General features: G+C 42.3%; 1 protein-coding gene across 1 annotated transcript in view; it reads right to left on the reverse strand.

Annotated features, from left to right (window-relative positions):
* Positions 1-17,114, reverse strand: part of LOC139582417 (chloride intracellular channel protein 5-like) — an 81,856-nt gene extending 64,742 nt beyond the window's left edge. The window contains exon 1 of the mRNA XM_071412382.1: positions 16,451-17,114. Coding sequence (XP_071268483.1) covers positions 16,451-17,035 — 585 coding nt within the window. The 5' untranslated portion in view covers positions 17,036-17,114. The remainder of the gene's footprint in view (positions 1-16,450) is intronic.
* Between the last annotated feature and the right edge of the window lie 1,491 nt (positions 17,115-18,605).

Raw genomic sequence — 18,605 nt, forward strand, 5'->3', positions numbered from 1 at the left:
TGTTTGTGGTGCCCCTCTCAAGGCTGTTGAGAATCTCAACCAGAATATTTTCTGTGATTTATTTGCGAGATGGAATGAATACATGGTGGTGCATATACATACAGTTGAAGTCTGAAGTTACACTTTAGCTTGGAGTCATTAATCAACCACTCCACCAATGTCTTGTTAACAAACTATAGATTTGGCAAATCGGTTAGGACATCTCCTGTGTGCATGACACAAGTAATTTATCCAACAACTGTTTACAGACAGATTATTTCACTAATAATTCACTGTATCACAATTCCAGTTGGTCAGAAGTATATATACAATAAGTTGACTGTGCCTTTAAACAGCTTGGAAAATTCCAGAAAATGATGTTGTGGCTTTAGAAGCTTCTGATAGGCTAATTGACATCATTTGAGTCAATTGGAGGTGTACCTGTGGATGTATTTCAAGGCCTACCTTCAAACCCAGTGCCTCTTTGCTTGACATCATGGGAAAATCAAAAGATATCAGCCAAAAGAATTGTAGACCTCCACAAGTCTGGTTCATCTTTGGGAGCAATTTCCAAACGCCTGAAGGTACCACGTTCATCTGTACAAACAATAGTACGCCAGTATAAACACCATGGGACCATGCAGCCGTCATACTGCTCAGGAAGGAGACGCGTTCTGCCTCCTAGAGATGAACGTACTTCGGTGCAAAAATTGCAAATCAATCCCAGAACAACAGCAAAGTTCCTTGTGAAGATGCTGGAGGAAACAGGTACAATATTATCTATATCCACAGTAAAACGAGTCCTACATCGACATAACCTGAAAGGCCGCTCAGCAAGGAAGAAGCAACTGCTCCAAAACCACCATAAAAAAGCCAGACTAAGGTTTGCAACTGCACATGGGGACAAAGATCGTACTTTTTGGAGAAATGTCCTCTGGTCTGATGAAACAAAAATAGAACTGCTTGGCCATAATGACCATCGCTATGTTTGGAGGAAAAAGGAGAATGCTTGCAAGCCGAAGAACACCATCCCAACCATGAAGCACGGGGGTGGCAGCATCATGTTGTGGGGTGCTTTGCTGCAGGAGGGACTGGTGCACTTCACAAAATAGATGGCATCATGAGGGAGGACAATTATGTGGATATATTGAAGCAACATCTCAAGACATCAGTCAGGAAGTTAAAGCTTGGTCGCAAATGGGTCTTCCAAATGGACAATGACCCCAAGCATAGTTCCAAAGTTGTGGCTTAAGGACAACAAAGTCAAGGTATTGGAGTGGCCATCACAAAGCCCTGACCTCAATCCTATAGAAACGTTTGACCCAAGTTAAACAATTTAAAGGCAATGCTACCAAATACTAGTTGAGTGTATGTGAACTTCTGACCCACTGGGAATGTGATGAAAGAAATAAAAGCTGAAATAAATCATTCTCTCTACTATTATTCTGACATTTCACATTCTTAAAATAAACTGGTGATCCGAAACTGACCTAAGACAGGGGATTTTTACGAGGATTAAATGTCAGGAATTGTGAAAAACAGGCAGCCAGCAAGTCAACCAGCCAGCCAGACAGTCAGCCAGCCAGTCAGACAGTCAGCAAGTCAGCTAGCCAGTCAGCCAGACAGTCAGCCAGCCAGTCAGCCAGTCAGCAATTCAGCCAGCCAATCAGACAGCCAGCAAGTCAGCCAGCCAGTCAGACAGCAAGTCAGCCAGCCAGTCAGACAGCCAGCAAGTCAGCCAGCCAGTCAGACAGCCAGTCAGACAGCCAACAAGTCAGCCAGCCAGTCAGACAGCCAGCAAGTCAGCCAGCCAGTCAGACAGCCAGTCAGCCAGACAGCCAACAAGTCAGACAGCCAGTCAGACAGCCAGCAAGTCAGCCAGCCAGTCAGTCAGCCAGCAAGTCAGCCAGCAAGTCAGTGGCATTATTATTCTATTGTATTAACTACAGGGTTCAAAGGCCTCTCTGTACAGAGCAGTTTATGACACAGTGCAACACGCCCATCTGTCAATGATTTAGTGCTGAGGTGAATGATTAGTGAAACAGGACAGTGATCTCAGAGCTGATCTCCTTTTGTTCTTAGACTAGTCAAACTTCCCTGTCTCTTCCTCCCAGTCGTATATTAACACGCTTCACATATAATACCTGTTGAATGTGTTGTTTCTAAAGACTTTGAACCACTCGTGTCAGGAATGTTTCACATCCCAGCAAACCGGGAACATAACCAAACGATTCCTATTAAGTTCTAGTTAGGGTTTTATCTAACGTTAGGAGGATAACATCCCCAAAACATTCAAAGAACGTTTTTGATAACACAATTTTTTTTTTTTTAATGTTTTAAATGAATTATCCTTGGAATGATCTCCTAACATTCACCTTAAATGTTGTGCACGACATCTGTACCAACTACAACAGAACCCCAAAACGTCTCATCAGGTTTCCAGGTAATGTAATAACACAATGTAACGGTAATGTTTTCCCAGCAAACCAAAAATGTGTCTCTAAAAGTTCCCAGAACATTCATTAGGTTGCGGCAAATGTTCTCGTAACACCAAAACTGTCCAGTCATGATGATGATTATACAATGTGTGTATAAAAACATCCCCCTGATGTTGCAAGAACGTTCCCAGTACCCTTTTAGTCTGTTCTTTAAAGGTTCCCAGAATGTTTCAGTAGGTTGTGGGAACAGTGTGATGGGAACATTGTGGGGACGTCACAAAAGACGTGTTCCCAGAACACTAAGACTGTTGAGCTGACATTCAGATAATGTTTGTAACAAGGTGGAAAAAAACACCCATTTTATGTTGCAAGAATGTTGACAGAACAGTCTTTCTGGGCTTCTTTAAAAGGTTCCCAGGACATTTAATTAGGTTGTGGAACAGAATGTCGACAGAACAGTCTTTCTGAGCTTCTTTAAAAGGTTCCCAGGACATTTAATTAGGTTGTGGAACAGTGTGGGTACGTTACAAGAGATTACATTCACTTAATATTGCAAGAATATTATTGTGATATTCAAAGGTTGCACAGAACATTCCCATAATGTTCCACAATTTTTCTAAATAAGTACATTTTTATGATGTTAGCACATTTGTTTTAGGTTTAATATAATATTCCAATATACATTTTACTTTGTTTTGGACTACATTTCAAGAACATTACAAATAAAGAAAATGCTGTATGTAATCTAACATATGGAATAGTTATAAAATGGTCACACCGTGGATTATTTTGAATTTTAGGGGTCCTTTAGGTATCCCCAAAATATATTTACAAATGATTTGGTTAAATATTGAATTTGGCATTTACTGCTATAGCTCTTAGAAACGCATTGAATAATAACACCTTCATGAATGGGAAAAAAATCTATCATAAAGAATAAGGTTTTGAAGTGTTTGTCTAATATCTAGGAGATATAAAACATCTCAGGATAAATATATTTTTTTATTCGTTTTTTTACACATATTTAACCCCTTATTTTTGTTGGCACAAAACTACCTCAATACTTCCATTCGTTTGTATGGATTACCTTCCCAAAGCTGCCAAAAGAACAAAACGGAGAAAAATATTGTGTTTGTGAGTCTCCCTTTTCCATAGCGGGGTCCATTTGTAGCTCAAACGGTTCGGACGCTACAGACAGAACTTGGCACATCAGCGTTACCGACTTCAGACGAGTCCCGTGATAATTGTGGGGGTTGTAGAGCTAAACGGAGAACACCATCGTATCCCCTTTCGTTAGAGTGGTCGTAATAGTTTGCAGAAGCTACAGACGTTTTTGTGAAAAGACCGATTTTCGGGATAGCTCATGGTCTGACAAACACCGCTGAAGGCCAACATATTGAGATGCAGCCCATGGAAAAAACTGAAGGCTCTAGTTTAAACTGACAGCTCTAGTTTAAACTGACACCTCTAGTTTAAACCGACAGCTCTATCTTAAACCGACAGCTCTATCATAAAATGACAGCTCTAATTTAAACTGACAGCTCTAATTTAAACCGACAGCTCTATCTACTCTATCATAAACTGACAGCTCTATCATAAAATGACAGCTCTAATTTAAACTGACAGCTCTAATTTAAACCGACAGCTCTATCTACTCTATCATAAACTGACAGCTCTAATTTAAACTGACAGCTCTATCTTAAACTGACAGCTCTAGTTTAAACTGACAGCTCTAATTTAAACTGACAGCTCTATCATAAAATGACAGCTCTAGTTTAAACTGACAGCTCTAGTTTAAACTGACAGCTCTATCTTAAACTGACAGCTCTATCTTAAACTGACAGCTCTAGATTAAACTGACAGCTCTATCTTAAACTGACAGCTCTATCTGCTCTATCTTAAACTGACAGCTCTATCTTTAACTGACAGCTCTAGTTTAAACTGACAGCTCTATCTTAAACTGACAGCTCTAGTTTAAACTGACAGCTCTAGTTTAAACTGACAGCTCTATCATAAACTGACAGCTCTATCATAAACTGACAGCTCTAGTTTAAACTGACAGCTCTAGTTTAAACTGACAGCTCTATCTTAAACTGACAGCTCTATCTTAAACTGACAGCTCTAGATTAAACTGACAGCTCTATCTTAAACTGACAGCTCTATCTGCTCTATCTTAAACTGACAGCTCTATCTTTAACTGACAGCTCTAGTTTAAACTGACAGCTCTATCTTAAACTGACAGCTCTAGTTTAAACTGACAGCTCTATCTTAAACTGACAGCTCTATCTTAAACTGACAGCTCTATCTTTAACTGACAGCTCTAGTTTAAACTGACAGCTCTAGTTTAAACTGACAGCTCTATCTTAAACTGACAGCTCTATCTTTAACTGACAGCTCTAGTTTAAACTGACAGCTCTAGTTTAAACTGACAGCTCTATCATAAACTGACAGCTCTAGTTTAAACTGACAGCTCTAGTTTAAACTGACAGCTCTATCTTAAACTGACAGCTCTATCTTTAACTGACAGCTCTAGTTTAAACTGACAGCTCTATCTTAAACTGACAGCTCTAGTTTAAACTGACAGCTCTATCTTAAACTGACAGCTCTAGTTTAAACTGACACCTCTAGTTTAAACATATGACGTGTAAATAATATGGCTGTTCAAATGTCCAACGAATAAAATTAAAATTCCATGTGTCTCTATATCACCTTCAAAAATGAATTTCCGTTAAATCTGAAAGGAAACATAATGGGGATGTATTCCAATCTATAGAGAAACATAATGGGGATGTATTCCAGTCTATAGAAACATAATGGGGATGTATTCCAGTCTATAGAGAAACATAATGGGGATGTATTCCAGTCTGGAGGGAAACATAATGGGGATGTATTCCAGTCTATAGAGAAACATAATGGGGATGTATTCCAGTCTATAGAGAAACATAATGGGGATGTATTCCAGTCTATAGAAACATAATGGGGATGTATTCCAGTCTTTAGAGAAACATAATGGGGATGTATTCCAATCTATAGAGAAACATAATGGGGATGTATTCCAGTCTATAGAAACATAATGGGGATGTATTCCAGTCTATAGAGAAACATAATGGGGATGTATTCCAGTCTGGAGGGAAACATAATGGGGATGTATTCCAGTCTATAGAGAAACATAATGGGGATGTATTCCAGTCTATAGAGAAACATAATGGGGATGTATTCCAGTCTATAGAAACATAATGGGGATGTATTCCAGTCTATAGAGAAACATAATGGGGATGTATTCCAGTCTATAGAGAAACATAATAGGGATGTATTCCAGTCTATAGAAACATAATGGGGATGTATTCCAGTCTATAGAGAAACATAATGGGGATGTATTCCAGTCTATAGAGAAACATAATAGGGATGTATTCCAGTCTATAGAAACATAATGGGGATGTATTCCAGTCTATAGAAACATAATGGGGATGTATTCCAATCTGGAGGGAAACATAATGGGGATGTATTCCAGTCTATAGAAACATAATGGGGATGTATTCCAGTCTATAGAGAAACATAATGGGGATGTATTCCAGTCTATAGAAACATAATGGGGATGTATTCCAATCTATAGAGAAACATAATGGGGATGTATTCCAGTCTATAGAAACATAATGGGGATGTATTCCAGTCTATAGAGAAACATAATGGGGATGTATTCCAGTCTATAGAGAAACATAATGGGGATATATTCCAGTCTGGAGGGAAACATAATGGGGATGTATTCCAGTCTATAGAGAAACATAATGGGGATGTATTCCAGTCTATAGAAACATAATGGGGATGTATTCCAGTCTATAGAGAAACATAATGGGGATGTATTCCAGTCTATAGAGAAACATAATAGGGATGTATTCCAGTCTATAGAAACATAATGGGGATGTATTCCAGTCTATAGAGAAACATAATGGGGATGTATTCCAGTCTATAGATAAACATAATAGGGATGTATTCCAGTCTATAGAAACATAATGGGGATGTATTCCAGTCTATAGAAACATAATGGGGATGTATTCCAATCTGGAGGGAAACATAATGGGGATGTATTCCAGTCTATAGAAACATAATGGGGATGTATTCCAGTCTATAGAGAAACATAATGGGGATGTATTCCAGTCTATAGAAACATAATGGGGATGTATTCCAATCTATAGAGAAACATAATGGGGATGTATTCCAGTCTATAGAAACATAATGGGGATGTATTCCAGTCTATAGAGAAACATAATGGGGATGTATTCCAGTCTATAGAGAAACATAATAGGGATGTATTCCAGTCTATAGAAACATAATGGGGATGTATTCCAGTCTGGAGGGAAACATAATGGGGATGTATTCCAGTCTATAGAGAAACATAATGGGGATGTATTCCAGTCTATAGAGAAACATAATGGGGATGTATTCCAATCTGGAGAGAAACATAATGGGGATGTATTCCAGTCTATAGAGAAACATAATGGGGATGTATTCCAGTCTATAGAGAAACATAATGGGGATGTATTCCAGTCCATAGAGAAACATAATGGGGATGTATTCCAGTCTATAGAGAAACATAATGGGGATGTATTCCAATCTGGAGAGAAACATAATGGGGATGTATTCCAGTCTATAGAGAAACATAATGGGGATGTATTCCAATCTGGAGAGAAACATAATGGGGATGTATTCCAGTCTATAGAGAAACATAATGGGGATGTATTCCAGTCTATAGAGAAACATAATGGGGATGTATTCCAGTCTATAGAGAAACATAATGGGGATGTATTCCAGTCTATAGAAACATAATGGGGATGTATTCCAGTCTACAGAGAAACATAATGGGGATGTATTCCAGTCTGGAGAGAAACATAATGGGGATGTATTCCAGTCTATAGAGAAACATAATGGGGATGTATTCCAGTCTATAGAGAAACATAATGGGGATGTATTCCAGTCCATAGAGAAACATAATGGGGATGTATTCCAGTCTGGAGGGAAACAATAATGGGAATGTATTCCAGTCTATAGAGAAACATAATGGGGATGTATTCCAGTCTATAGAGAAACATAATGGGGATGTATTCCAGTCTATAGAGAAACATAATGGGGATGTATTCCAGTCTGGAGAGAAACATAATGGGGATGTATTCCAGTCTATAGAGAAACATAATGGGGATGTATTCCAGTCCATAGAGAAACATAATGGGGATGTATTCCAGTCTGGAGGGAAACAATAATGGGGATGTATTCCAGTCTATAGAGAAACATAATGGGGATGTATTCCAGTCTATAGAGAAACATAATGGGGATGTATTCCAGTCTATAGAAACATAATGGGGATGTATTCCAGTCTATAGGGAAACATAATGGGGATCTATTCCAGTGTATAGAGAAACATAATGGGGATGTATTCCAGTCTATAGAAACATAATGGGGATGTATTCCAGTCTATAGAGAAACATAATGGGGATGTATTCCAGTCTATAGAGAAACATAATGGGGATGTATTCCAGTCTATAGAGAAACATAATGGGGATGTATTCCAGTCTATAGAGAAACATAATGGGGATGTATTCCAGTCTATAGAGAAACATAATGGGGATGTATTCCAGTCTATAGAAACATAATGGGGATGTATTCCACTCTATAGAGAAACATAATGGGGATGTATTCCACTCTATAGAGAAACATAATGGGGATGTATTCCAATCTATAGAGAAACATAATGGGGATGTATTTCAATCTATAGAGAAACATAATGGGGATGTATTCCAGTCTATAGAGAAACATAATGGGGATGTATTCCAGTCTATAGAAACATAATGGGGATGTATTCCAATCTATAGAGAAACATAATGGGGATGTATTCCAGTCTATAGAAACATAATGGGGATGTATTCCAATCTATAGAACCATAATGGGGATGTATTCCAGTCTATAGAGAAACATAATGGGGATGTATTCCAATCTGTAGAGAAACATAATGGGGATGTATTCCAATCTGTAGAGAAACATAATGGGGATGTATTCCAGTCTATAGAGAAACATAATGGGGATGTATTCCAATCTATAGAGAAACATAATGGGGATGTATTCCAGTCTATAGAGAAACATAATGGGGATGTATTCCAGTCTGGAGGGAAACATAATGGGGATGTATTCCAGTCTATAGAGAAAAATAATGGGGATGTATTCCAGTCTATAGAGAAACATAATGGGGATGTATTCCAGTCTATAGAAACATAATGGGGATGTATTCCAGTCTATAGGGAAACATAATGGGGTCTATTCCAGTCTATAGAAACATAATGGGGATGTATTCCAGTCTATAGAGAACATATGGATATATTCCAGTCTATAGAGAACATAATGGGGATGTATTCCAGTCTATAGAAACATAATGGGGATGTATTCCAGTCTATAGAGAAACATAATGGGGATGTATTCCAGTCTATAGAGAAACATAATGGGGATGTATTCCAGTCTATAGAAACATATGGGATTATTCCACTCTATAGAGAACATATGGGGATGTATTCCAGTCTATAGAGAAACATAATGGGGATGTATTCCAGTCTATAGAGAACATAATGGGGATGTATTCCAATCTATAGAGAAACATAATGGGGATGTATTCCAATCTATAGAGAAACATAATGGGGATGTATTCCAGTCTATAGAGAAACATAATGGGGATGTATTCCAGTCTATAGAGAAACATAATGGGGATGTATTCCAGTCTATAGAGAAACATAATGGGGATGTATTCCAGTCTGGAGGGAAACAATAATGGGGATGTATTCCAGTCTATAGAGAAACACAATGGGAATGTATTCCAGTCTATAGAGAAACATAATGGGGATGTATTCCAGTCTATAGAGAAACATAATGGGGATGTATTCCAGTCTGGAGGGAAACATAATGGGGATGTATTCCAGTCTGTAGAGAAACATAATGGGGATGTATTCCAGTCTGTAGAGAAACATAATGGGGATGTATTCCAGTCTATAGAAACATAATGGGGAAGTATTCCAATCTATAGAGAAACATAATGGGGATGTAATCCAGTCTATAGAAACATAATGGGGATGTATTCCAGTCTATAGAGAAACATAATGGGGATGTAATCCAGTCTATAGAAACATAATGGGGATGTATTCCAATCTATAGAAACATAATGGGGATGTATTCCAGTCTATAGAGAAACATAATGGGGATGTATTCCAATCTGTAGAGAAACATAATGAGGATGTATTCCAGTCTATAGAAACATAATGGGGATGTATTCCAATCTGTAGAGAAACATAATGGGGATGTATTCCAGTCTGGAGGGAAACATAATGGGGATGTATTCCAGTCCGGAGGGAAACATAATGGGGATGTATTCCAGTCCATAGAGAAACATAATGGGGATGTATTCCAGTCTATAGAGAAACATAATGGGGATGTATTCCAGTCCATAGAGAAACATAATGGGGATGTATTCCAGTCTGGAGGGAAACATAATGGGGATGTATTCCAGTCTATAGAAACATAATGGGGATGTATTCCAATCTGGAGGGAAACATAATGGGGATGTATTCCAGTCTGGAGGGAAACATAATGGGGATGTATTCCAGTCTATAGAAACATAATGGGGATGTATTCCAATCTGGAGGGAAACATAATGGGGATGTATTCCAGTCTATAGAAACATAATGGGGATGTATTCCAGTCTATAGAAACATAATGGGGATGTATTCCAGTCTATAGAAACATAATGGGGATGTATTCCAATCTGCAGGGAAACATAATGGGGATGTATTCCAGTCTATAGGGAAACATAATGGGGATGTATTCCAGTCTATAGAAACATAATGGGGATGTATTCCAGTCTATAGAAACATAATGGGGATTTATTCCAGTCTATAGAGAAACATAATGGGGATGTATTCCAGTCTGGAGGGAAACATAATGGGGATGTATTCCAGTCTATAGAAACATAATGGGGATGTATTCCAGTCTATAGAGAAACATAATGGGGATGTATTCCAGTCTATAGAAACATAATGGGGATGTATTCCAGTCTATAGAGAAACATAATGGGGATGTATTCCAGTCTATAGAAACATAATGGGGATGTATTCCAGTCTATAGAGAAACATAATGGGGATGTATTCCAATCTATAGAGAAACATAATGGGGATGTATTCCAGTCTATAGAGAAACATAATGGGGATGTATTCCAGTCTATAGAGAAACATAATGGGGATGTATTCCAGTCTGGAGGGAAACATAATGGGGATGTATTCCAGTCTATAGAGAAACATAATGGGGATGTATTCCAGTCTATAGAGAAACATAATGGGGATGTATTCCAGTCTATAGAAACATAATGGGGATGTACTCCAGTCTATAGAAACATAATGGGGATGTATTCCAATCTGATCTCTCATGTTTATTGAGATACAAATGTGCATGCTGGGAGTCTGGTGGTAATTTTAGGTAAAACTTAAATATAAGACTTGGTAAAATGTATAATGTGTGAACATCAATGGAATATTATGTTAAACTTAAAACAAATATCCTATAAACATCTTAAAATTTCCAAAAACATATTTGGAAATTACTAGAATTATGAGAACATTCTCCGCAGCTTAACAAATACAAAGCGAAAACAGGTTTTTATATTTGTTATATATATATATACATTTTTGCAAATGTCCAAAAATTTGAAAACAGAAATACCTTATTTACATAAGTATTCAGACCCTTTGCTATGAGACTCGAAATTGAGCTCAGGTGCATCCTGTTTCCATTGATCATCCTTGAGATGTTTCTACAACTTGATTGGAGTCCACCGGTGGTAAATTACATTGATTGAACATGATTTGGAAAGGCACACACCTGTCTATATAAGGTCCCACAGTTGACAGTGCATGTCAGAGCAAAAACCAAGCCATGAGGTGTGATAGAAAAATTACATACTTACCTGATTTGTTTGATATTAAAAGTAAATTGTTATATATTTAACTAAGAGTAAGACTGGCCTGCCAAGGCTGAGTTTTTATGGTGTCCACTCTAGCTTCCTGCAGCTTGTCTGGGCACTGAGGAAATCGGTTTTACTACAGGGTGATAAAACTTTACAGCCACATTGTATTCCATGGACAGTATGTGGGGTGATTGTAACCGAGATAGAGAGAGCCTGGAGGAACAGAACAAAAGCCTCAATATTCCTAATTATCCTGGCATCTGGGGGACCACACCAGAGGCAGATGACAAGAGGATGAACCCAAAGTGGCTTATGTTGCCCTAGAGGAGTGGTGACACTAGAGGAGTGGTGACACTAGAGGAGTGGTGACACTAGAGGAGTGGTGACACTAGAGGTGTAGAGGAGTGGTGACACTAGAGGAGTGGTGACACTAGAGGAGTGGTGACACTAGAGGAGTGGTGACACTAGAGGTGTGGTGACACTAGAGGAGTGGTGACACTAGAGGAGTGGTGACACTAGAGGAGTGGTGACACTAGAGGAGTGGTGACACTAGAGGTGTGGTGACACTAGAGGAGTGGTGACACTAGAGGAGTGGTGACACTAGAGGAGTGGTGACACTAGAGGAGTGGTGACACTAGAGGAGTGGTGACACTAGAGGAGTGGTGACACTAGAGGTGTAGAGGAGTGGTGACACTAGAGGTGTGGTGACACTAGAGGTGTGGTGACACTAGAGGAGTGGTGACAATAGAGGAGTGGTGACACTAGAGGTGTGGTGACACTAGAGGTGTAGAGGTGTGGTGACACTAGAGGTGTGGTGACACTAGAGGTGTAGAGGAGTGGTGACACTAGAGGAATGGTGACACTAGAGGTGTGGTGACACTAGAGGTGTAGAGGTGTGGTGACACTAGAGGAGTGGTGACACTAGAGGTGTAGAGGTGTGGTGACACTAGAGGAGTGGTGACACTAGAGGAGTGGTGACACTAGAGGTGTGGTGACACTAGAGGTGTGGTGACACTAGAGGAGTAGAGGTGTGGTGACACTAGAGGTGTAGAGGTGTGGTGACACTAGAGAAGTGGTGACACTAGAGGTGTGGTGACACTAGAGGTGTGGTGACACTAGAGGAGTGGTGACACTAGAGATGTGGTGACACTAGAGGTGTAGAGGTGTGGTGACACTAGAGGAGTTGTGACAATAGAGGTGTAGAGGTGTGGTGACACTAGAGGAGTGGTGACACTAGAGGTGTAGAGGTGTGGTGACACTAGAGGAGTGGTGACAATAGAGGTGTAGAGGTGTGGTGACACTAGAGGAGTGGTGACACTAGAGGTGTGGTGACACTAGAGGAGTGGTGACACTAGAGGTGTGGTGACACTAGAGGTGTGGTGACACTAGAGGTGTGGTGACACTAGAGGAGTGGAGACACTAGAGGTGTAGAGGAGTGGTGACACTAGAGGAGTGGTGACACTAGAGGAGTGGTGACACTAGAGGAGTGGTGAAACTAGAGGAGTGGTGACACTAGAGGAGTGGTGACACTAGAGGAGTGGTGACACTAGAGGTGTGGTGACACTAGAGGAGTGGTGACACTAGAGGAGTGGTGACACTAGAGGAGTGGTGACACTAGAGGAGTGGTGACACTAGAGGAGTGGTGACACTAGAGGTGTAGAGGAGTGGTGACACTAGAGGAGTGGTGACACTAGAGGTGTAGAGGAGTGGTGACACTAGAGGTGTAGAGGAGTGGTGACACTAGAGGAGTGGTGACACTAGAGGTGTAGAGGAGTGGTGACACTAGAGGAGTGGTGACACTAGAGGTGTAGAGGAGTGGTGACACTAGAGGTGTAGAGGAGTGGTGACACTAGAGGAGTGGTGACACTAGAGGTGTAGAGGAGTGGTGACACTAGAGGAGTGGTGACACTAGAGGAGTGGTGACACTAGAGGAGTGGTGACACTAGAGGAGTGGAGACACTAGAGGCGTGGTGACACCTCTATGCTGTAATGCATAAAATTCACTAGCTTGTATGTGAAGCAGTAATTGTTTCAAAACATCTCCTACCATGTCACTGATGCATTTTTTGGCCCTTTTCCCCCAGCATTGTCCTAGCCATATTCTCGGCAGCAGGAAGAATTAAGTCCTCCACAATAGTATGTGGCTTGCCTGTCCTAGCCACTCGGTAGCTCACCATATTAGACTTTTCTAGCCTCTTCTTATTAATGGTATCTGTTGCTTTTATACATGTCTTACTACTCGAAAGTCTTAATTCTCACTCAAAAAACTCCCGTGGCATATTTTATATTTTTCAAATGGTCATGTTTTTGTTTCTAAACGTCTGCGGAAGAGTGAAGGTTTCCCACGAGAGAGTAACGGTTCATGTGATTGGATGTTCATTATTTCCCACGAGAGAGTAACGGTTCATGTGATTGGATGTTCATTATTTGTCTAGGCTACCTGTACTTGACATTGTGTTGTTATTTAATGTTATTTTTGCCAGTGAAACGAGGCTACTCAGGCAAGAAAAAAAACTCACCCAAATGTATAGCCCCATTGTACCCCCGACGGCATTGCACGCACCCCTGTTTGGGAATACCTGGGCTAGGGCAGGAGATAGGGTCTATGGGCTAGGGGATAGGGGCTAGGGGATAAGGGCTAGCGGATAAGGGCTAGGGCAGGAGATAGGGTCTATGGGCTAGGGGATAGGGGCTAGGGGATAAGGGCTAGGGCAGGAGATAGGGTCTATGGGCTAGAGGATAGGGGCTAGGGGATAAGGGCTAGGGCAGGAGATAGGGTCTATGGGCTAGAGGAAAGGGGCTAGGGGATAAGGTTTAGTGGATAAGGGCTAGGGCTAGTCTATGGGCTAGCGGATAGGGGATAGGGTCTATGGGTTAGCGGATAGGGGCTAGGGCAGGGGATAGGTAAGAGGCTACTGTACTGTATATCTGGGCTTTCTCAGACTCAAACATATCCAACCACTCTCTTGTTCAAACCTCTCCCTCTGTTAATCTGTGTTGCTCAATCATCAGGGTGACCGTGCTAGAACAGAAAACACTGATTACAGCCGGTGTGTGTGTGTGTGTGCGTGTGCGTGTGTGTGTGTGTGGGGGGGCTCACCTCTTGTTTCTATGGTGGTACAGCGAACTATAGTTAATGATTACATGGCCGTCTCCGGGGCTTGTCAAAGTCAAAGACGGTGTACAGAGGCTATAGACACAGTGGAATCAACCAGCAGCTCCTGCTCTACACACACAGAACGGGAACATTTTGATGAACAGTAATCTGGGGCCAAGTGCCTCGCTGAACTCTCTATAGCCACCGTGTACTCCACGTTCTGTGGGACTAAGGGTTTTCACATCTGGGCATTGAAGCCAGTTCCACCACTGATTTTCATTCTTCCCCTCTATTTCAAGAGCTGATTTAAACCTGGGACACCAGGTGGGTTCATTATCAGGTAGAACAGGAAACCTGCTGTCGTCTGGACCTCCATGCTCGGATGTGAATAGCCCTGGCCGAGGCCTCACCTGCTGATATGGGCTACTGTGAGGGCCGAGGCCTATCCTGCTTATTTGGGCTGCTGTGAGGGCCTAGGCCTATCCTGCTGATATGGGCTGCTGTGAGGGCCTAGGCCTATCCTGCTGACATGGGCTGCTGTGAGGGCCGAGGCCTATCCTGCTGACATGGGCTGCTGTGAGGGCCGAGGCCTATCCTGCTGACATGGGCTGCTGTGAGGGCCTAGGCCTATCCTGCTGACATGGGCTGCTGTGAGGGCCGAGGCCTATCCTGCTGACATGGGCTGCTGTGAGGGCCGAGGCCTATCCTGCTGACATGGGCTGCTGTGAGGGCCGAGGCCTATCCTGCTGATATGGGCTGCTGTGAGGGCCGAGGCCTATCCTGCTGATATGGGCTGCTGTGAGGGCCGAGGCCTATCCTGCTGATATGGGCTGCTGTGAGGGCCGAGGCCTATCCTGCTGACATGGGCTGCTGTGAGGGCCGCGGTCTGGCCTACTATAGCAAAGTCCATGTGGGGGGGATGACCACTCACACAGCCACACCTTAACGACCTTCAGACTACTACAGAGTGGTGAAGAGGGTATGGGTCCATCTTACACGGTAACTCAATGACTCTGTCTTTCCCTGAAAAACACTATCTGATGAAGATAGATCGTATACAGACCATATACAGCTTTAACACAGGCTCTAGTCAATGTTTTCTTTCTTATGGCTGTTTTAAACATCACCTTTATCCCTCAGACCAGCGACATTTGAAAACATTTGAAACCGTTGTGTGACAGTTGGAGAAACACAGATTATGTTGGCCTATATATATTCCTCTTCCTCAGTTGGATATATATATATATATGTCTAGAACGTGTGTTAAAGTTGTATATGGTCTGTATACGATCTATCTTCATGTTGGAAACAGCTGTGTAATCCCATTCCTTAGGCCTACCTTCTGAGACTGTTGGAGAAACATCTGTCTAATCCCATTCCTTAGGCCTACCTTCTGAGACTGTTGGAGAAACATCTGTCTAATCCCATTCCTTAGGCCTACCTTCTGAGACTGTTGGAGAAACATCTGTCTAATCCCATTCCTTAGGCCTACCTTCTGAGACTGTTGGAGAAACATCTGTCTAATCCCATTCCTTAGGCCTACCTTCTGAGACTGTTGGAGAAACATCTGTCTAATCCCATTCCTTAGGCCTACCTTCTGAGACTGTTGGAGAAACATCTGTCTAATCCCATTCCTTAGGCCTACCTTCTGAGACTGTTGGAGAAACATCTGTCTAATCCCATTCCTTAGGCCTACCTTCTGAGACAGATGGAGAAACAGCTGTGTAATCCCATTCCTTAGGCCTACCTTCTGAGACAGTTGGAGAAACATCTGTCTAATCCCATTCCTTAGGCCTACCTTCTGAGACAGATGGAGAAACAGCTGTCTAATCCCATTCCTGTTTATCTAGGAGCCTACACTGTATATACCTATTCCACGGTTGTTTATATGAATATCCCTTCTGAGACAGTTGGAGACAGTTTGAGAAAGTTATTCCTCTTGCTTACCTTGACAAACAGGGAGATTTCGGGCGCATTGGGGTCATCAGGAGTGTCACTGTCCTCGTCCAGAGTAACGGCCTCTAGAGTCTCGATGGTCTTCAGACTGTAGTCCACCGGTTCTTCCTCCTCCTTGTCGCTCAGACTCTTCTCACTGTGGCTGTAGGCATCCACCAGCCTGTCCTGCAGGTTGCCCTCGTGCATGGAGGAGGAAGAGGAGGAGGATGATGATCGTCTCGAGCCAGCTCCATCACCGTTAACCTGGAGCACAGACTCAACCTTTGCTGCTAATTTCATCTTCTCCACCGTGCACTTATCCTCCTCGTTGTTGCCGTACAAGAAGGATGAAGAAGAACAATCTTTCTCTGCTGCCGGTGCTGCTGTCTGTTCCGGCGGGTCTCTGGTGTCCATGTAGTCCGGCGAGGATCGCTTCCCTCTCAGGGAGGAGTACACCTGCTCCTCTCTGTGCAACGCGTCTTCCACCTCACTGGGTGTTTCATAGATAACTCCTTGGTTCTCATACTTGGCCTCTGCGGGACTGTCGGGACGCTCATACACGCTCCCCTCCGCTACGGTCTCGTACAAGTTCTCCATGCTGGCCGCTTCTCTGAATGTTCAGGGCCGACTGGGGAGGGTTGTTCGTTACCAGGTTGCAGCGAGTAACTGACTGGTGATTGTCTTTTGGCGCACTGGTCTCTCTCGCTCTGGGTGCAACGGGCTCTCTCTCTCTCCCCCTCCCCCTGGTTACGCGCATGAGTGAGCTCTAGCAATGATAACTCAGACAGAACTTTGATCCTTCAGTAGCAGCCCGGTCTCAGGTGATACATGCTGGCTGCTTGTAAGGAGACCTGGTTATAAAGACTTTAATGATGGCTGGTATTTCACACGTAACTATTTGATTTGGATTCATTAGGATCCCCATTAGCCGATAATAATAACAGTATTGGAGATGTCACCTAGCACGTCTATACTATATTAAAGGAAAGAAGGTATGACATCATTGTGACATCCTGTATATGAACAAGTGAAAACAACTTGATAAAGTATGAGATCTGGTCTGGACGGTAAAATACACATGAACAGTGAACACACTGGTACAGACGGGAACAGAGCATGTAGGCTCCCCAACGATACCCTACGCCTTATAGGGAATAGGGTGCCATAGGGCTCTGGTCTAAAGTAGTGCACTATATAGGGGAATAGGGTGCCATAGGGCTCTGGTCTAAAGTAGTGCACTATATATGGAGAATAGGGTGCCATAGGGCTCTGGTCTAAAGTAGGCCACTATATAGGGAATAGGGTGCTATTTGGAATGTGCACATAGCACCATGCAGGGTGTGTGCAGGTGGGCAAACCCTTGACAATATATAATCACCACATAGCATATAGTCTGAAATCACCACAGACGATACAAACTGCTTATCAAGAGACCCATTTATACCCTCTGCTAACATCGTTTGTCCTGATTCTGTCCACATTTCTGACTGTGCTCACATTAGACTGGTGTGGACGATTAAAAGCTGCATTGTGATCTGATTGTGATCAGATCTCCCACCTCCGGAGGTAGACAGGGAACAGTTGTATCTGGATAGTAATCAAGTGTAAACAGATCTTTATAATGAAGCCATTTAACCCACGAGAGTCGATGCCACCCCCCCCCCCCCTGAAACATAATTAGCATAATATAAACATTTCCAAAATAAAGCTGTCAATTTAAGCTAGCGATATCTGCATTGGGTGTGTCTCAATCCACTTCATCCACCGATGTTACACTTCCGTATCTGCGGTGAAAGGTAACGGAGCTAGGTTTGAGAGCGGGGGTTTGTCAGAGTGGGGGTTTGTCAGAGCAGGGGTTTGTCAGAGCGGGGGTTTGTCAGAGCGGGGGTTTGTCAGAGCGGGGGTTTGTCAGAGCGGGGGTTTGTCAGAGCGGGGGTTTGTCAGAGCAGGGGTTTGTCAGATCGGGGGTTTGTCAGAGCGGGAGTTTGTCAGACCATGAGACATCCCGAAAATCGATCTTCTCACGAAATCGTCTGTAGCGTCCGAACAGTTTGGGCTACACGCTAATATGACCCCTCTGTGGAAAGGTGAGACTGAAGGTACCCTGGTTCATTAATGGAGGTATATATGGAGACAGTTTAGTGCCAAAAATAAAGGGGTAAAATAC

The sequence above is a fragment of the Salvelinus alpinus genome, chromosome 8 (assembly GCF_045679555.1).
Source record: "Salvelinus alpinus chromosome 8, SLU_Salpinus.1, whole genome shotgun sequence".
Lineage (NCBI taxonomy): Eukaryota > Metazoa > Chordata > Actinopteri > Salmoniformes > Salmonidae > Salvelinus > Salvelinus alpinus.